The sequence below is a fragment of the Musa acuminata genome, chromosome BXJ1-3, assembly GCF_036884655.1.
Source record: "Musa acuminata AAA Group cultivar baxijiao chromosome BXJ1-3, Cavendish_Baxijiao_AAA, whole genome shotgun sequence".
Taxonomy (NCBI): domain Eukaryota; kingdom Viridiplantae; phylum Streptophyta; class Magnoliopsida; order Zingiberales; family Musaceae; genus Musa; species Musa acuminata.
In genome coordinates, this window is record NC_088329.1 from 33,270,373 (window position 1) to 33,290,989 (window position 20,617).

Consider the following 20,617-nt stretch of genomic DNA (forward strand, 5'->3'; position numbering starts at 1 on the left):
GATTAATATTTTCTTCTTATAATTTCATATTTTTAACATTAATTAAATATTACATTAATTTATTATTCTTATTAATTTAATGATTTGATATTTTGTCATCATTTATTTAATTCTAACGTTGCAATTTAATATTTCTCTATAAATTATTTGTGATTTAATATGGAATTACAATTCAAAATCCCTATTTGGTAATTTTTTATTGTCATGTTCTCATAATCAACGATCGGAATTTCCATGCTTAAATTGGGAATTATAATTCCTAATAATTTAATATTTCATAAACTAAGCCTTTTAACAGACAGGGCCTCAGAAAGCTGGGCCTGAGACGTGGGCCGGCTCGTACGTGAGGTGCAGAAGCGGCATTCGTCGGTGGGATATTTCACCGAGCAATTCTCGTGCGTCCGGTGGCTTCCTGCTGCGAAAGATGGAGACGCGGAACTTGCTGATGATCCTAGATGGGTTAGATCAAGAACAAGGGGTTTCTGGAATCTCAATAACAAGGGGTTTCTGGAATCACAGCGTAGGCCAAGGAAAGAGGCCGAGTAGCAGGAGAGTTGGGGCGGGCAGACATGGGGGAAAGGCGATCGAATCGTCAGTGCTAAAGGTGGTCGGCCAAGGCGTTTATGGTGTGCGGTTTTGCAGCATTGATGGTGGAAAGAAGGAAAATTCATGTTCCAAGTGTAGAAACACCAGAAAGCAGTGGAAAACAATCTTGAAGATGGCGGAGAAGGTGGGATTGATGGCCATAGAAGCATGATCAAGATATGGTAATCGAAAACTGACCTCATCAAGGATTGGTTCTTGATGCTTCTCCGTTGGAGATGGTGAACCGTGTCATGGCAGAGGGTCAAAGAGCCACTCTGTGGGTGGCTTTTGATGAGGTAAGAGACCTCAAAACTTAGTGGCCCTAATTAGGTCAGCAGCCTATTCCGTTGCAGCAGAAGGGTTGATCCTAGGGAGGCCCTGTTTAATTGTTTGAGCTTCTGTCTTGTAAGAACATGATGCAGTTCTTATCATCAGCTGCAAATGGTTGGCGAGTTCTTGAGGTATCAGTCTTGTCAAGAGCTGTCAAATTGAGTTATATCGAAGCAGATTTTGATACGAGGACATTTTGCATGTTTGAATATGCTCTTTAGATTGTCTCAGTTATCTAACTTTGCATCATTTATCATTGTGGAAGCTTGCTGATTTATACGTATCTTTGTAAAAGGGACTTGCATTCTTCAGAGGTTCAGATTCTGAATTACTTTAGAAGAACCCTTTTTTTTTTTTCAATGCAACATGTTTCACAAAAATTTTCTTACATTGTTTTGGTGGTTCAATATGAACTCTTATCATGTTGCATTTTCACTTATAATGTGTTCTCCCTCTGGAGATCTTTTGGAGCTTTAATCAGTATGCTTTGGTCTAGGAAGTTTGGTTTGCTTGGTTCGAGACTAATTGTAATATCTAGGTTCTACATTTACCTGTCCAAACATATATTAACTATCTCTTATTTTTGGTTGAACTTGTCCTAATATTAGTTATTTGCTGGTAATCTTTTTAATATACTATGAATGTTGTTTTGGTAAGCTATTTTGTTAATCTTGGAGAAGTGATTTGGCATCATCTTTTTTTCTTCCTTTTGTTGCACCTTAAAATGAAACACAGACTTTAACATGTTACAGTTTGACAATTTCAATTCCCTGCATTATTTGCTTTCAGGCTGCCAGTTGACACTAACCTACTGAAACAAAGAATATCACTTTTGTTATTTCATGAATCCTCCTTTCATCAGACCTTAACCATGGAAATAACCCATAAAATTTCCTTTCTCTTTGCGTTCCCTCATTGTTATATATTTTCTGCAGTTTTAGTTGATCACATTTGGTTCGAAGTACTTGGAGAATTGCAATTCTCAACAAGTGGTATGTCTACTCCAATCTCATATGTGGCAAAGAAATCATAACATAGATCTGATGTTAAAGACCGACAAATAAAATGTGTTCTTCATGTTCGTCATGCCTGCATGGGTGAATCTTTTTGGCTTCTGTTGTTCTGCTTCTATCTGTAGTTCTTACATGCTAAATGTTTGTAGGACATTTTGTACTATTTTCTAGGCCATTTTGTTCTTCCTTTTTCTCGCCCCATTCTGCATTTTGACTACAATGTGAAATGACTACTGTTCACCTTAAATTCACATATAATTTCATTTTAGAATAACTAGCTTTTAGTATCTGGATATAATCTTACTACCAAAAGTTTTCCCATTGGTTAACATAGACTTCATTTCTCCGTTTCACCAACCAGGTATAGGAAAAAGGGCAGTTCTTTTTATTGGTTTTGGCAATAAAGCTGTTGTGGTGACCATAGTTGACAGTTAACTTAATCGATAGCGTTTTCCAACTAGTTCATGTCACTTTTTCCCTCCACTTTCAAGATTGAGGAAGTTAATTTTGGTGATTTTGTCAAAGTTGGATCAAGGAGCCGACCTAGTTCTTCTTTTTCTGGCTCAGTGTATCACTTGTTGAGGCTTTCAATATGTTTATCTGTCATGAAAACCAGTATCCGGCTTGGCCTGGGAATGCTACCAGCTGATCCTTCCACACTTTAGTTAGTGCTTGACTAAGATGGAGAAAAAAAACTTCTAGAGTTAAATTTCCCTTTCTTATACTGGAATTAGTTGAAGGATCAAAAGATTGACTTTTTATGTTAATTCACGACTGTTGTCACCAATGAATGGCTTTGACTAGGGCTATTGGCCTTGACCATTTTGATGTGTCTGATCGATGTGGAATTACCACAGGATATTGATGACCATGCTGCAATATGTCGGTCAGATGGGACGCAGCTGTGTGCTCTTATCAAAGGTCAGCAATCATCCCTCTTATAATGATAAATGTTACTTTCTATTCTAAGCACATGCACATGCCTTCTTGTAGTAATCTTTATTTTGCTGGAAGAAGTGTTCTTATTGTAGCTTCTTTACTTGGTCTCTTTGCTAACCACTCTATCAGTATATTCCATTTATCACATGAATGATTCTGAGCAGCTCAGTCTCTGTGGTCACAGTTAACCTTCAGTTTTTGCCCTGTGGACGGATTTGCCAACTCAAAGTTGCATGCTTAGGTCCACTTCGTTGACTTAGACCTACATTGATCGATAGAATAAGCAGTGAGGGATCTCCAATGATGGTGCAGGAAGTGTTTGCTTGAATAAACACCATTGGTCTTGATATCACAAGGTGTTTGATTGAATGCAAGTTAGGTTAGCTTTCTGTAGACTCTGAACTAAGGCTGCAGTAGATGACAGCCGCAAGGATCCAACAGCCTTGTGTAGTATCATCTCTGATGTTAATATCTCATGGGGGGGAGTTGAGAACAGGTGCTTCTTTGTCCACTTCATATATCTGCTTATCTTCTTACCGGCTTTATCCCCATAATCGCGACGAGCGATATCGCTGTAACCCTCGAGGGAGATTCTTACAGCAACTGCATGAGAAAACTGCCATATTCCTTTCGTGCACCAACCAAACTCTCATCCTTTTGCCTGTCTGGAGAGCAGGCGTGGCCTGATGAAAGAGACCTTTTCTTGTCTCCAGCATAAAATGGAGGGAACACCAAGCGTGCTTTCCCACCAACAAGATTCTTCTCTCACCTATGCAATGGACAAAGGGTTTTGGTCTCGTTGGACTATTCTTGCTTCATGCGCTATGGATAGCTGGTTAGCATATGGATGATTGGATGGAGATTGTAAGGGACAAGTGAGAATGAGAAAATTGACTGGCTGAAGGTTTAACTGCTGCAAGAGATTGACTGATTTTGTAAATGGTTGGACTTGACTTTAAATCTAGTGTTGCAGTAGAGAGCTTGTCATAGTATGGACAAGCTACTTGTGAGAGGTGCTTCTTAAGCATACGCTATTTTGAGAGTGACTTAACTAGATTTGGGACAATTTTACTTCTAGCATGGTCCGGGTTTGCTACCTGGACCATTAAGTAGACATGGATCAGCAGGGCTGGAACAAATAGCACAAGTGGAGGTCGAAACCACTTGTGACATCCAACCAGATAACAAAAAAGCACATCATACAAGTGGAGGGCGACTGGTTCAGCTTTCTCAGTCATTTCTTCAGCAGGCAATCTGCAACTGCTGTAGGATGGCCCTTATTAGGAAACAAGTGTTTGATGAACCTTCAGGGAGCCAAATTCAGGCAAGTATATCATAATCATTTATACTTGACACTAGGCAGTAAACTACTGTAATCTATTTCTTTTAGACTTCCAAAAATCCTTGGTGTTATCATGCAATTCAAACTCAGATAAATGAGTGATTATAGGAGTATGTACACTGGATTAACATTCGATTGCACCGATACATGGTTTATCAGGAATATGAGTTCAACAACCCCCAAAATAGTTAGGAATTAGTCCAGTTGCATTAGCCAATAACATCCAAAGATGAGGAAAGATGGATGCATAACCCAAACTTTGTGTTTCTCATTCTACTCAACTTTCAGTTGCTGTTCTTTTCCTGCTGACTGCTCCTAACTGAAACAAGGAAACATAATAAAGGTAATGCAACCATAAGATTAGAATTAGCCCTTTTCCAAGTTATGTTGAATCCAATTACAATTAACTTGATAAACTTATCATTGTATGCAGATAAACCTCTGAGCAACATGATTTTATGTTGCATTCTTTAATTATAGCATCGATGGTCTTTCACAACTAGCATCAATGGTCTGATATACAAATGTTGTGATTCAATGAAGTGGACTTACACGTAATGCAGCGAGATCAGAACTTTTCAGCACCCTCAACCGTTTAACCGTTGAAACAAACATGCTGCAAGTTTTAGAAAGTGGTCAAAACTTCTGCCTATAGGATTTAGTTGATGTGATACTCTTTAATCAAGTGAAGTTTGCATTATGCATATAAGATGTTCTCTTAGCAGTAAGTAAAGAAGAAACTATATCGTTAGCAATAAATCCATTGTGCATATAAGATGTTCTCTTAGCAGTAAGTAAAGAACATATTTGGGCTCCATTGCCTGCAAAACAATACAAGCATGAGGTTCTTATCTTTTTCTTTTTCCTAGTTCAAAGATAGTAATAAATTCAACTATCCTTAAATATCTATATCGACTTTTAAAGTGTCAACAAAGTCATGTTTTTCATTTTAGTGCCTAGTTGTGTGGTTCGAGGTTCAGGTAAGTTGGCCTCTAATTTGCAATACCCTGCAAAATTATGTTTCCCCTTACCTTATTTACACTAGTTGAACTTTAAGCTGGGGGTTACTTGATAGGCTGTGAAGGGAAATAAAAATAGGCACATAGACACATCCAGAAGTGAGTAGGTGGTAGTTCATTTGACTGGATCATCAGCTCATACTAGTTAGTCATCAAGTATTCAAATACTAGTTAGTCATCTACCATGGCAAAAAAAAACTCCTAATCTGTTAACACTTCATCTTTGCAAGACAGCAAGCAACTATTCATTCTTGATCTAGGGTTTCTTGGATTTAGTACAATGCTTCTCAATTAGTAGACTAGATTCCACTCAATGATAGTGAACTTTGGATATTTTTTATTGTAGTTTAGAACCTGACTGACACATTGCTATAGGCAGTCATGTCATCAAAAGCATGCTCAACTGTTTTTGTTGGCTGCCAAACGATGAACCAACTCAACCACCCCTTTTCCAGATGAGGAAAAGACATGATACTTGTCAACACCAAGTGAGCAATTGGCATAATAAAGACCGACAGACAGTTCTCAGCTGTATATTCCAAACCTTCGAGTACAAGTTCAATGTGCTTTTAGTGAAAAAGTTGACATACTCCAACTAATTTCTTATATTGAATCTTGCAAGTTACTATGTTAACAAATTTTAATGGGATCCATGTGTAAGTTTATTAACACACATGTAAATTGGTCAAAGGTATAATTTGATGCCTGTTGGTTGATCATATATATATATAAGATGCTAATATGCAGTCATCTACAAGTTCCTTTTTCACACATTTGTGAGACTAATATCACAGCATCAGGTAATTAAATTAAGAACAAGGAAATTAGAGGCTTACTCCCATGGAACATCCCCGACGAACATTTTGTCACCTTCATTGTCTTCATAAACCAAAGTGTATTCACCGGAACCATCTAACAAGCCTACGAATGCTTGTTTGGCTGCTTCATTCTCATTTTCAGGGGTGTCCCTTTGAGCTGCACATTAGTTGAAAGAAGAAAGACTAGGAAGTCAAGAATTACTCTAGGGTTTTACATATGGGTGGCCTTACTGGTTTAGAAAGCAACTTATTTATCTCCAGATGAGTCAGAATCTAATGGAAGAAAAGTGCAGCACGAACAATAAAAGAGAAATCACATACATGAAAGCTAAAGTTGCAGTGATATCTAGCCACCCTTATGCATATAATTATAATCTATCTACTGTTTAACCATTCTGTCAGATATACCTGCAAGAAGGCCAAGGAAGAGCTCTTTGACAGCTAAAGAGAGCTTCTCATAATTGTCATAGGCCTTCAGGTCTACTTTTCTTCCGATGGGGATACCATCCATGTTGATCTTTACGAGCAAGCCTTTCTTGTTGTTATCGAACTTCTGCTTCATCTCTACATTGTCATTCTCCAACCCAACTGATGGCTTGACCGAACTACTTGACAGGTTCTTCCTGAAGGAGCGGATAGGAGGCCAACCAACAACAGGAGCAGGCGCAGCTCTGCATTTTTGTTGAGGAGTAGGAAATATCAAGTAAGAAGTGTTAAAACAAATTACAGAAAGGTTAGATAGAGGAAAATGCAATTGAATCACGATGTCCAAGACCAGTCGGTTTCCATTTCTTTAGCAAGGAGATCAACAGTAAGACTGCTCTTCCACAACCTACGATGCTTATATTTGGAGTCAGTATAAATAATGTTTTTGCTTGTAAAGGTAAAGTTACTGCATGTCTTGATCTTTGTTAGACTTGAATCCTTTTATTTAAATAGCCATACTTTATTTATGAAGATTTTGATAAATGCTATCATCTTATAGATCTAACTTCAGATTTATGCTGGTGAAGATGATACTGAAATCAGTATTTTTAGAGAGGTTGGACAAAATCAACATAGCAAGAACCTTAAAATTTTGTGAATGAAAGAGTAAATTGTAACAGCACAAAAAGAAGTAGAGAAAACTAAATCTCTTTTGAACTGTAAGTCGGTGGTGTGAAGTACTTAAGCAGCAGCAGGCAGCAGCAGCAGCAAACTTCTATTAATTAGGAAGTGTAAAACTATACCTAGCAGCCATGGAAAAATTAGAACCCAAAATATAAGGGAAAAAAAAGATAGATATGCTGCATGAAATACTTAATTTTGCAACTGGGAACACTGTTTAGTGAAATTATTAGCCCCAGTTCTATCAGACACTAAAGACAGGCCATCCAGCTGGGCTGGGCATTTAAAGTCACAGTGAGCATGATATCGAGACAAGAGACATCAAATAATGTGCAGAAAAAGTAGCAGATACATTGATGACACACAAACAAATGCAAGCCCGAATGAGATCATGGCACATGCCAATCATGGTTACCTTGTCTGGGAGCTGGTGTTGGGTCCAGCTGCACCTCCGGGAGCAGCATGGCTTTGCTGCAGATCAGCCTTCCCACCAGCCCAAACTGCCTTGTGTGGCCATTCATTCCCAGACTCTGCTCTGCTCTGCAACTGGAGGAACCCAGCCTGCTGCTCTTGCTGAGGACCTGAAAAGGGAAGAATATGGTGTAGGAGTCGATAAATCCCAGGAAGACATGCATGACCTTTGGCGCTTGAAAAAATATAGTACCTTCTGATTTGGACTCTGCAGATTCGAAGAGCCGTCTTCTGGCTCCAGTACAGGTGGTGGTGGTGGTGGTCTTTGAAGCCTTGGAGAAGAAATCAAGACAGAGAACAGCAGCAGCCTCTTCTTCTCCTCCTCCTACTCCAGGGAGCCCAAGCTTCAGCTCCAACTTTTTGTCTTCCGAGTCATCTAAGCCGCCGACTCCTCTTCCTCCTCCTGATGCCTCTGGCGCCATCATCCAGTCGCTCTCATTTGGAATCAGATCGAGCAGCTGAGGACATGCACCTCCTCTGTTCTCGAGATCTTCTTCCATGGCAAGTTCAAAAGTCGAGGATGAACGACCAGCAGCTTCCTGTTTCAACGCTCAAGTTGGGAGAAAGCGTCAAAGATGAAATTTTTTTTTATGGACAAAAGCAGTCGCCTCTTCGGAAACATTATCACCTACAACCATGCTAGCCAAAATGAAAGACTAGAAGAAGAAGAAGAAGAAGAAGAAGATCAGCCGTATCAGCATAGTTGATCAAGAAGAGGGGAAGGAGACGACACACGGCTAACCCACCTGCACTCGAGTTCCGGGACGAGAAGTAGGATCAGAGGAAGGAAAGCTCTGCTCGCTCCAGCCACTGAAGAAGCCAAATCCTCAAAACCAAATCTTGGAGGGAGAATTAGGCCAAATACCACTCAGTAAATAATGAAAAAGGCTTCTTTTTTCACCTACACTCCTCTTCTCATCCTTCCTTTTTCTCTGTCTTGTAGGAGAAGTGGTGCTTAAAAAGGGAACAGCGGCAGGGATTCCATGGCTGGGAAAGGAGCCCGAAAAAGGGACAGTGGGATCGAGGCATTCCCATCCCATCTCTACTCCTGCACGCTAATCCAAGCAGGTGGAACAGGGACGTGACACTCTCTCTCTACAATCATATTCGTATTGTTCCCTCCCTAAGAAAAATTGCAGAAAAGAACAAAAGCTATACAACTGTAGCAGCCATGAGCCATACACAGTATCGGATACTCGGAATTCTTAATACACTGGTGAGTGGGCTTTTATCCCTTTACTTGTAGAGTTTTTAGCTGGTTGCTTTGGCCTAGCACGGTGGTGGGAGGGAGGTGCTCCTGATTTCAGTCGATGGATCAGTGGTCCTCAGCTGATGAAATTATTTTTTTTGTTTTTGTTTATTGTTTCAGGGATTAATTTCTTTGATCATTTTGGATTTCCAGGTCAATCAGAATTCGGCTGGTTGCTTACGCCTAACAAAGTGGGAGGGGGTAATGATTGGATCAGTGGTCCTCCTTTTAACTCTTCTTCTTCCTCTCTTTGTGGCCAACTTAAACTTGGTATTGTGATTATTTCTTTCAAGAATTTTTGTTGGGTGCTCTTCTCTAACATCTTTTATGGATTAATCGATCAGGTTCTTCCTAGAATTCCATCCATCCATTTGTTCATGTCAATCCTTTTCCATCTCCATAATGAAAGTATTCTCTCTTTTTTTCTTTTTCGTAATTTTCTTTTCATTATAAAAAAATATTACCAACATTATTATCTAGTCATTCAACAGTCTTTCCCACTTAGAAGCTTAGGTTTTTAACTCAGAATCCAAAATTATACTTAATCAATCATACATGAGATGAGATGAGATGAGATTCAATTTGGTGGTGACTTTATACATACTTTTAATGTGCTTCTAGCTTTGTTCATCCATGATAACTTTTCCTGTTTAATATTGAATCAGTTCTGATTACCAATTAATCATGTTCTGATCCAATGACAAAAACATTTATTTATTTCATGGATCTAAACTATTGGCATTAATACAACTTTTATCTTATTCTACACGTAATCAATATCCATCCATGCTCTCAAATAATATAAGAAAACAGTAGCAAAGAGAAAAACAGATCATAATTCTGAATTTTGTGATCATGAGGTTTTGTAGGCGGATCAACAGTCCATGGAAGCTGGAAAGATGCACACAATCATCACCGAATCTCTCTCTCTCTCTCTCTCTCTCTCTCTCTCTCTCTCTCTCTCTCTCTCTCTGTGTTGGTAGTACTGTGACATTACCAAATACATGAAAATATTTTCTGAAAATGAATGAAGCCTGCAGAGTGAGTGATACTAATGTAGGCTATGAGCTAAGCCTAATGTCACGCAGCACAACACAAGGGAAATGTGACAGCAGTAGTTGGGGACCTCACAAGAGGAGGAGGAGGAGGAGGAGATGGCTGTGGCAGGCATCATGATCACAGTTCCTGTGGAAAAAGCTGGTGGCTCGCTGGAGGGAACTGAAGAGGAGCTCCGGAAAAGCACTCGATTCAATGCATCGGGAGGGCGGGCGGGCTGTAGGCGGCGGTGGGCGCCCGAGGCGGTCCACCCTCGCGTGCTTAGGCCACGGGCGTGCCTCGCAAAGTCTATGGTCAAGGCTCACTCTCCGTGTGGTGGTCGATCTGCTCTGGTCCCCCAACTGTTTGACAAAATGCCTGTGTGCGCCATAAATTGTAACTTGTCACGAGGGGCGTTTAACCTTCATCCGACTCCTCCTCAGGACCAGAAGCGTCGATATCATCATCATCATCATCATCAGCAGCAGCAGCAGCAAATTGGCACATGAATGGTTAGTTCTCGGAAACCACTTTTATATTTTTCTTATTTGTTTATTTATCTCTATTTTCAAGTTATTATTTTTGATGAAATAATAGTAGAAATGGTAACGATGATGATCATAGAGATGATGATAACAATGACAAATAATACTAGGATCTTAAGATAGATAGCAATGATAATAATGGTGGTGTCATCAAAGCAACAAATTTTGGGCTGTGTTTACTCCCAAGGAAAATAGTGTTGTAACCTTCATATTTATTTTTGTCTCTATTTTTAAGTTATTATTTCTTTTGTGAAATAAGTACAATAACATGTTTGATAGTGGGCGTAATAACAATATCGATAGTGATGACATCGATGATGAAAACTACCGTCGCCCGCCAAATAATGATAATGATAGTGACACGAAGAAGATATTCAATGAAATAACTATCCATGGATATCCATGATGATGACAATAACAATAAGATAATTGCATGAAGAATGCTGCTATTATAGTGACAACATTAAGTGTTACAATAAAAACAATGATCGCTAACTAGTAAACTTTTAACTAAGAATAATTCTACAATTATAATATTACTTCAATTGTATTTAGAATTACAAAAAATATTTTTGTAACTAGAAAAATATATTATTTAAAATAAAAAAATGATATATATATTATTTCAATATGAATTTAAGAAATTCTCATGAAAATGAAATGAAAGTTAAATATTTACCTATTGAAATATGAAACCCACCCACCCATTAGTAGTCAATTAAAACAAGGGCAACAGGCTACTCTATAGGTTCACACACAATCCTAATCCTTTTAGACGTTATCCGAACACGAGTGTATTTGCACATGGCATGGCATCTCACGTCTTCATAAAAGTTGGTCACCTTCGTTTTCGCCACAAACTATTCCTGTCTTCCTGCCTTGCTTTTTCTAGCTAGATCATCGAGGGCAGCATCTCTAAAAGTGGATGAGGAAGTACAAGAGAAGACATCTTGTTGATCCATCTTTGTCAAATGATAGGTATCGAACTTGTTGGCCATGTTAGGATTTGAGGGTTGGAATAACTCCAAAATTTTCCTCTCCTTATGTTTTAGATTAACTCAAATAAATAATAAAAATTCTTATTATTTTTCAATTACCGAATAAGACTTTGAACCCACCCCCAACTTTTTTTACATGCAATATATGTGCAAAAATTTATTGGATATGATTTTTGAACATCAACTTTTGTTGCATCTAAGTTTCTTGTTTTCATCCGTTTTTATTTATTTTTCCACTGCTCAAAGCTGAAAAAAATAAAGGAAAAAAAAATCTTCTACCCACCATGCTGGCGCACAGGAAGAGATTTTCGATAGGGATAAAATTCTTGTCAATATTTACTGCACATACTGATAAAAGTTGGGATATCCAAAATGAAAGCACCATTACAATGTCCCCAAATTGTAAAACAAAATATCCAGTTTACAATTAATAAACTGAGGCAAAGGGTTCAATTACAGAATTGCAAGTACCAATACATATTTCCAGCTAATTCCGAGGATACAGCTTTTCTAGGTTAAAAATCACAAGTGCCTTTCTACCAAATAATTTATGGAATGACCCTTAAATTTTGATAATTTTACTTATAAATTACTGCTGCATCAAGTCAAACACAAAACTATGATTATCAGTACACAAGAATTTTGTCATCTGCTGTGGACTAATCATGAATGCTGCTCTTTGTTCGAAGAATGAGAGGATAACTCAGCACTTATGCAGTGAATTGCCTGGAGAATTCAAAGCACGGTCACAATTTAACTTGACGGTTCCCCTTCAAATGCATCCGAAGCTACTGAAGTTATCTTGGAACAAAACTATCTCTGCAGGAACCCCATAGCTTGATAGACATTATTGAGAGTGGTTTCTGCTATATCGGCTGCTTTTCTAGCCCCCTCTGACAAAATCTGATCCAGATATGCTGGATCAGAGGTGATCTCCGAGTACCGAGCCTGGGAAGAGAACCACAATCAGTAGTTGCGTTCGAGCTCATATTTTCTACTCAATGCAAAAATGAATCATTCACGTGAAAGAAAGCATTTGTGCATCAGGACTTATTCACTATCAGAAATCATTTTCACGCACGAGAACCTTTTATAAGTATTGTGACAGCACAATATCATATATAACTAGATATGTATGCAATGTCGTACCAAACAATTGTGTAATGATATCCAAATGTAACCTGAATTGGGAGTAGATGATCAATTAGAGCATCTGCGAGGGTTGCTTTGAATGTTCCCCAGTTCATATCTCGGCATTCATATTCAACTTCCTGTAAATATGGAAAAATTGCCAATACGTTACATGAAAATTTCTCACAAACACTAAACTTCCATACATATGGCAATAAGAGAACAGAATATGCACATTAAATATAAGATTCAGGTAGCTCTACCATATACATATATGACAATTTACCTCTTTCGTCCTCCCAGTAATAATCTGATAGATGGATAGAAGATTATTGCATTCAGGTCTTTCTGGATTATCAAATTCCAATCTGGAAGTTGGTAAGACCAATTAAATTTGTCTCAGATTATTAATTGGGATAAGTAGAAGGATCTATATCGAGCATAGCATTAAGTCATTATACAAACATGATCATCCATCATGAGGCAAATATATAAATGTAACATATTCCCAGTATCAAAAGTATTAAAGCAGTGTAAGTATTGGACTTTGAGCATTCATTAGACAGCTTCATCTATTGTAAGATGGAAGACATAATTGTGAAAGATTCAGCAACTGAAGAATGTAGGCAATTATCAAGGATCTAGTTGTCAATGAACAACAAACTTCAACTGAATGACTGGAATAGACCTCGAATGTATGATGATCCTAGTTTGTTGCCAAAACAGCCTCTGCCAGAAGCCGTACTAAAAAAGGTTCTGAGAAAACAGACTTCTGCATTAAGATGCCCATCCTCTACCTACCAATCCAATAATTTCTTCTGGTCAATAAGAAGCCCTGAGTATCTTACTATTTTGAAGGAATTTTTAGCATTTTGTCTGGGTTTGGTAGTCAGTCCTAAACCAAGGAATGTGTCTGCAAACAGAATCAGAGATTAGCATCTGGCAAGACAACTTTGGTTGGAGAAACTTTATAGAATGTTTATTGTTGACTCGATATATATAATTCAATCTTAATCTATGGACAAAGCAGATTAGATATTTAAGATTGTTAAAAAGATAGGTTCTGTTTGTTTCAGAAAATTGATACCAAGTACAATGGATATCATGGTACATAGAAGGATTTTTTTTTTGTTTTTGTTTTTGGTGGAGAAGAAGAGGAGGTGGTGGCAGAGGTGGAAGAGAAGTACTGATTCGGTAGAAGTGGGGGCTGCGGGTGATAGTGGCTGATGACAGACATGGGTTAGAAGGCGGTAAGGCTACAAAGGATACATGCATGAGTACATGAGAGAGAGGATTATTTTTAGGTTTTTTATTAGGTAAAAAGACATACCACCTGGTCCAAGCTCATTACCAGGTCTGGACCAGACAGTACGCATGATTCACCAAGCTTACTAAATAGTAAACCTTGTTCGCAAGTGGACCATCCAAAATCCTATGTTGGTCCACAGGCGGACCAGTATGCACCAGGTGATATGTACTGCTCCACCTGGTTTGTCAAATCGTGATTGAAGGTTTATGTTTAATTACCCATATGAAGCACTTAGATCTGTTATCTCTTTCTAAACAAGCATTGAAGATACTTTACAACTAACAGGAATTCTAAACTCATTAATAGGCACAAAAAATCATCAGTAACAGTATGCACCAAGGACCTTGACCTTGCCCACTACCATACAACAAAAAAGGCTTGTTGTAAACAGTAGATCCGTAGTCTGCCATAGAATGGCCTATGCAAATTCATCTACAGGGACATCAATCAGGAACATAGGAAAAAAAACAGAAACAAATTCAGGCTTCTAACAAGAATTAAAAACTGAAACAAGCCAAAGTCCAGTTGCTGGTGTTGATCACACAAGGAAATGCATTCAAGGGACAACTACAACCAAATAAATTTCAGAAGGTTTTATGTTCCAAACCCAGGATGTGAGTCGGTCTTGCAACGCTTTATCTTGTTTGCAATTACCTAAAAACAAAAATGAACATTTCTGAAATCATAGAAGGAAAATAGACTACTCAAACTTTCAAAGAGGCAACAAAATAAAACTCAATAACAATTATGTTTAATAAAATACTAGTGCTACATGGTTATTCAACATCACATTTATGTTAATTAAAAGGAATATGAAGAAAGTAGAAGGCCAAACGAGTCTCAAAATTTTATATACATGTTTTTAGTCCATCCATTTATTGGCGTGAAGATAAATAGCTTATGTTGAAATTCCAGTCATCTACTTAACGTCCAAACCTATTAATCTGACATGATGAAGGACCAAATGTGATGCTCCCTTTAGAAGTTATTTGAAATTATTGCTAGAAATAATATTGGACAGGAAAGGAATATGCACACTTTAAACACTTAGAATGCTTCAGATTATGCTTGTCAATAGCTCACAAGAATGACATGAATAAGACAGAGAGCAAACCATGAGCTGTGAAGACTGAGTAATGAGAAAAGGCAGAAGTGAACTCCAACAGTAAATATGCCACCGAAGTTCTTCAATGTCAGAACCCTTATCGTGTGTTCTACTTCTATGTTCAAGCATATGTATCATGTTTTCTTCCAAATGCACCTCTAATTCATCAGCATTTCCTCTTTTCTTAGCAGACAAGAAATATTAAATCATCAATTTAAACTAGCAATGAGAATGCAAGGCAAGATACAGCTCATCAGTAAGAGAATCATCCTATCTGGCATCAATTCCTTACATCTTTTGTGTCAAGAAGATTGATCCGAGACTGATCTGAAGGAGCAGACTTCGACATCTATCAACCACAACAAGTGAAAATCATAGATTTTATATCACACTACAAGCAGAGAAATAATGGAGGAAAACCAACAGGTCTAAAGGGTCTACTGAGTATCAGCAAATAAGCTTGAACCCATCTGAGAACATGGGTACCATTTGTCTAACTTGATATCATAAAGATTGTTTCATAAGCCTTGTTGAAATGCTTTCAGAAAATTTTTACCTTTGAAAGACCATCAGTCAAGGACATCACCCGGGCCCCAGTAGGTGGAATAAGGGCTTCAGGAACCTAGGAATAGATAGATGATGTCAAGAAAATTGATACAGGAAGCAACGAAGACAATATGCTCGAAAGCTCGATGTGAAAAATTCAGTTCCATTAAGAAAAAAAAAAAGAAACCTTGAACAGTGCACCACCTCTCCTGCAAATAGTTTACTGACCATCAGATTACGGTGAAAATAAAAAAAAAGAAAAAGGTTCATTGTTGGCACTGAATTAAACGTGTTAAGCAAATAAATCTTACTACCCGCCCAGTTTCTTCCACTTCCTTCCTCCGTATAAATAATTTATGCGTTCAGCTAGTTCACGAGTAAGTTCCAAATGTTGTTTCTGATCCTCACCAACTGGTACCAAATCAGTCTGCACGAACATGACCAAGAATAGTGTGACAGATCATTAAATGTCAGATTGATAGATTGATAGCACGTTGTCCAAATTGAAAAATTCTAGGAATAGAACCAATTAGCTTAAAAGCCAAATATATAGTATAATATAGTCTCAAAATCCAACAGAGCTAAGTCATTTCCAACTACATATTATTATTCATAGTAAAACAGCCCCTGAAGATATACAACTGGGACGATAATTTACCTGATATAACAAAATATCTGAAGCCATTAGGACAGGATAAGTTAAAAGTGAAACTCCGACATTCTCATCACCCTACCAAAGAGTAGTAAGTTTAGTTCAAATGCTTCAAGAAAAAAGCAACGTTTATCTTATTTTCATACACAGCAAAGTATCAAACTCATGCAATTTTTGTGAAATGGAGAATGTAACATATAGATATCCAGAAGATTGCTTGAAATATATAAATACAGATTCATATATTTGCAAAAGGAAGTCCGCATCCATATTGGGCACAAACTTGCATGTGGGTATGCAATTTTCCTAAAATCACTGTCCTATTCTCCAGATATCAAACCAAAACCATTCACTTTTCAGATACAGTTTTATGCATTTTCTGGATAATGAATAGTAGTACTTGAAAAATGCATAATATGTGATCAATATGTATCAATAGGAACTCAGTATCAGTTCTTAAAAGGATTCAAAATGAGTTAAAATTGTAGAACAGTCTCAAACTTAGGTCTTCCCTTCATTACAGTTACAGAAAATGCTTGAGAGACTCTTCTTCCTGGACCAGAAGCAACTTGGGTATGTGATGATCACACCTAACTTATGGTTTCCTCTCAATGATTCCACAACAATATTCTTAAACATGCATTGGTACATGCAAACCTAAACACATCTGTGCTGGTTTGTGTTTCTGCTAAGTGAACATAAAGTAGCAAGATCTCTTAAGGAACTACCAAAAGAAGATAAGACATTTCCCTATGAATAGAAGAATGACACTTCACATAGGTATCAGATTTGAAGAAGCAGCACATAAAAATAAATAAGGGTTCCAAATATATTTCTCCGGTGATTCATTAAACAAATAGACTAAAAGTTCTGCACACTCCCTCCCTCTCCCTGGAATGCACATGAAGTCCCACCCCACATGAATTCTACTGTGCACCACATATATGGTGCATGATATCCACCTAAGGACTCAAAAGATGATACTAGGATTTGGAATGCCTGTCTAGATTGTCAAGCAGCTTCTCTATCTACTGTCATATGTATTCATATACATTTCAGATAATGGGTCACTAATGAAAGTAAAATTTTCACCATTAAATATAAAATTGTAACTGATATTTGACATGTAATTATTGTAAACAATAAATCCAAATAGATATGTAAAAATAGTGAAGTTAAAATAAGTAAAACAAATTAGTAGAACGTTATATTAGAAAAGAAATTTTTTAAAAAAGTGATAAAGCCTGTGACAGCGGCACACACCGCCTTCCGAGATTTTTCTTTAAATTGGATCATCCTGTTCAGCCAACCAAGTGGTGTAGCAGAACTGAGTAGCCACATCAACTCCACATGAGCACGGACATGAGATTGCACAAATATTGAAGCCTGAAAATGCAGACAGTACCTCTAGAATGCTGGATGGCAAATGAAAATAACAAAAGATATCAACTATGTATAGTAAAGACATTCATAGACCTTGAGTGGGTCGACACCACAAGCTAGATATATAGCAGCTGTACTTCTTGTTGCTTTCAACAACTCTGGGGTATCATATGGTAGAGTGATCTGTAAAAGACATCAAAAGATCAACAATTTTGAAATCAGCCAAATTTAAGAGAAAGTCTTAGCAAGGTAAATGATATTTACGTTAACAAATTCAGAATAATATTCTACAACAAAAAAGGAGTTATAATTGAGATATTAGATACTCTTATACTAGACCAAGTAGCAGTACTAAGTTCATGTCATGATTAAAAAGTCAAGGATCCAAGGAAACTTACTGCATGTAAGTCTACAATGAAGAAGAGTGTATCATAAGTATCCTGCAACAGATAGCAAGATCAGGAAAATAACATCATTATGCCAACATGTAAAAGTATTGAACAATGGCTCTTTCTTTTAAGTCATTCAGAAATTCTGATCTTCAAAACATACATGCTTATTGAAGCAGCAGAAAATTAAAAAAAGATCCAACTTTAGCTGCCATACCCTACACCATTATCATGTGACCAATACAAGCCAACAATCTGCAAAAGGGTGTATTGGCATACACTTGGCAAAATCATGGACCCATGACAATGATAATGTACATGAGAACAGAAACTAAAATCATGACCAGGAGTAGTGTAATGCTGTTAACCATGCAAGGAAGACTGCGGAAGTAACAGAAACTAAAAGTACTAAGCACTGTAACACATAATACATACAGTTTATTTTGTGTTACAGAATTACTAGAGCAGGAAGCATTGATCCTTTATCATTCAACAATATTTGTACCATATGATCGAATTCCATATTCGGATTTAAATTGAGTAATTTAGTGAGATTAAGATAATAATGAAAGAAAGTGAAATAACCTGAAGGAGAATCCAATTTTTAATTGCACCAAGGTAATTTCCAAGGTGTACTGATCCCGTAGGTTGGACCCCAGAAACAACCCTTTTCCTGATTGTTAAAGCATTCAGAAACCAAGTTAATCGCACAATACAGATGCAGCACAATGTACTTCAATAGGTTACATGAGAAAGTAGCAATCACAAAGTTAATCACACATAAAAGATGCAGCAAAATGTACTTCAATAGGTTACATGAAAAAGTAGCAATCTCATGGTATATATGATAGCCAAAGCTGCTGCTTTTCATCAATATAAACAAGAGAAAGTATCTAAATTTTTTGCATTTGTTCATGCATAACACTAGCATCAGTTTTACTGTGTCATTTTTCATCATAATGCCAACAATTCATCCTCAAGCTACTAAAATTTTTGTGATTTCTGGATAGATTTTTGTCATTAAAATTTTAAACTATAATTCATAATCGAGCTGCTAAGTATACAGCAATGAAATAGATTTTTCAATTTTTCTGTAAGTTCAGGATTGGTTTTGTCATTAGTTTTTTAAACTACTTGGGAACTATATAGTCTTCTTAAATCTATTTGTTCTCTAAGATTCTCAATATGATCCTAGCATAGGTTAGACAAATCATCGAAAAGATTTCTCAGTTCATCATGATAGATCAGGAGAACAATTGCTTAAAGTTATATAATTCCTATGATGATGCTGTTAACAAACATTAGTATCCACTGTGATCTCACTGACTAAACATGTCAAGCAGAACCAATGTTACCTTGCAAAAGCACCAAATCTATTGGGTCCTACATTCTTGCATCTCAAACTTCAACAATAGTTTGCAGAAAAGAAATGCTTGTAAGAAAGAATATTGAACATCTCTAAGTAGAAACATCGACGGAATTCTCTCCTTATGATACTAAAGGTCAGAAGACTATTCACTAGAGAAGGTCAAAGAGCAATATACTGGTGCATACAATGTCTGAAGCATCAAGAAAAAGGCAATCAAATTAACCCAGGTGAAATGCTGAGATTTACTGATTTAGATAGAAGTTAGAGTTCTTAACACTGAATAGTTCAAATATTTGATTATTGGAATTGGATATGACCAGAAAATTATGTTTGCATCAATATAGTTAATAGTAGAACGTATTATATAATAAGATCCTACTGACTGACTAGATAAATAAACAGACATATACGGAGACAAATTGTAAGTACATTACCAGAATGACCATAGTCAAGACATTAAAAGATGAAACGCTATAAAGATGGCGAGAATCAAAACTGAATTAGGAAAGCTTCAATGAGCCCAAGGAAGCTCCAAATTGATTCCTTTGGAAAGAAATATTTATCGATTAAGTTCATCAGTCACTAACCACTAACAGTCCATACGACTATAAACAATTGACTTGATTAGACCAGAAAAAGCTCTTCTTGGATCAAAGTTTAGACCTTTTTCCATCGAAAGGCACCAGGAAGCAATGTTAATGTTAAACCGTAAAAATCACATGGGACGCCTGGAACAGCATCTGAGCAGTCCAACAACAAAGATAATATCACAAAGGTTTACCTAATAGGGCTGGGAGAAACCCCCGGGGCCTCGGCCACAGGACAGGAAGCGGTGCAGTTGCATCTAAAGTCCAAGCCGGGCAAGAGAGGGAAACGAGACGGGACAGCTCCTCGGGTTCTTGTGAGATCTCGACCACGGCCGCTGTTTCGATTTACCAAGAAATAAGTTCACCGACTCGGAAGATCGAAATCCGAAAAGACAGAGAAGAAACCCAAGCAGACGCAGTAATGGCGAAGCACGGACATGATCGATGTGGAGAAGCGAGGGGGGCGGTCGGAGAGGATGAGCAACTGAGATAGGAGAGCGCGAGCCATCGACAATCCTCGTAGCGCTAATCTCTCTCCCCTTATTCCCACCTTACTTCTCCCTCTTAGCGTTACGAGGACCGTTAGTAATATCGGATATATCGGATATTATATAACGGTCATATCAAACAATCATGAATTATGTGCCGTTTTAATATAATGTAACAGATACATAAAGAATACCGTTTTGAAACGA

General features: G+C 37.5%; 2 protein-coding genes and 1 long non-coding RNA gene across 11 annotated transcripts; 1 reads left to right on the forward strand and 2 right to left on the reverse strand.

The window, feature by feature from the left end:
* The first annotated feature begins 224 nt into the window (after window positions 1-224).
* On the forward strand, window positions 225-12,400 carry LOC108952382 (uncharacterized). 6 transcript variants are annotated; one of them, XR_010491900.1, is made up of 5 exons: window positions 225-2,849; window positions 6,663-8,840; window positions 9,027-9,143; window positions 9,743-10,420; window positions 12,170-12,400. It is a non-coding gene; the product is annotated as an uncharacterized LOC108952382 (long non-coding RNA). The 6 variants fall into 6 exon arrangements; XR_001977226.2 differs by lacking the exons at window positions 9,743-10,420; window positions 12,170-12,400 and having other exon boundaries at window positions 235-1,046; window positions 1,851-1,907; window positions 2,786-2,849; window positions 9,027-9,304; XR_010491897.1 differs by lacking the exons at window positions 9,743-10,420; window positions 12,170-12,400 and having other exon boundaries at window positions 236-1,907; window positions 2,786-2,849; window positions 9,027-9,304.
* LOC135625078 (auxin-responsive protein IAA6-like) lies at window positions 4,278-8,124 on the reverse strand. 2 transcript variants are annotated; one of them, XM_065129384.1, is made up of 6 exons: window positions 7,818-8,124; window positions 7,569-7,734; window positions 6,455-6,717; window positions 6,065-6,203; window positions 4,762-4,825; window positions 4,278-4,528 (listed from the first exon to the last, which is right to left on the reverse strand). In XM_065129384.1, the coding sequence occupies exons 1-6, from the start codon at window positions 8,122-8,124 to the stop codon at window positions 4,487-4,489; spliced, it is 981 nt and encodes a 326-aa protein (XP_064985456.1). In that variant the 3' UTR covers window positions 4,278-4,486. The 2 variants fall into 2 exon arrangements, with proteins under 2 accessions (XP_064985456.1, XP_064985465.1); XM_065129393.1 differs by lacking the exon at window positions 4,762-4,825.
* LOC135625067 (tryptophan--tRNA ligase, chloroplastic/mitochondrial-like) lies at window positions 11,852-20,472 on the reverse strand. Of its 3 annotated transcripts, XM_065129359.1 has the most exons (15): window positions 20,360-20,472; window positions 20,117-20,257; window positions 18,552-18,639; window positions 17,976-18,017; window positions 17,671-17,760; window positions 17,458-17,580; window positions 16,201-16,272; window positions 15,857-15,969; window positions 15,730-15,751; window positions 15,553-15,618; window positions 15,289-15,345; window positions 14,499-14,545; window positions 12,869-12,950; window positions 12,633-12,722; window positions 11,852-12,399 (listed from the first exon to the last, which is right to left on the reverse strand). In XM_065129359.1, exons 1-15 carry the CDS (start codon window positions 20,428-20,430, stop codon window positions 12,265-12,267), a joined length of 1,239 nt encoding a protein of 412 aa, XP_064985431.1. In that variant the 5' UTR covers window positions 20,431-20,472; the 3' UTR covers window positions 11,852-12,264. The 3 variants fall into 3 exon arrangements, with proteins under 3 accessions (XP_064985431.1, XP_064985438.1, XP_064985445.1); XM_065129366.1 differs by lacking the exon at window positions 15,289-15,345; XM_065129373.1 differs by lacking the exons at window positions 11,852-12,399; window positions 12,633-12,722; window positions 12,869-12,950; window positions 14,499-14,545 and adding an exon at window positions 14,596-15,179.
* Window positions 20,473-20,617: the final 145 nt, after the last annotated feature.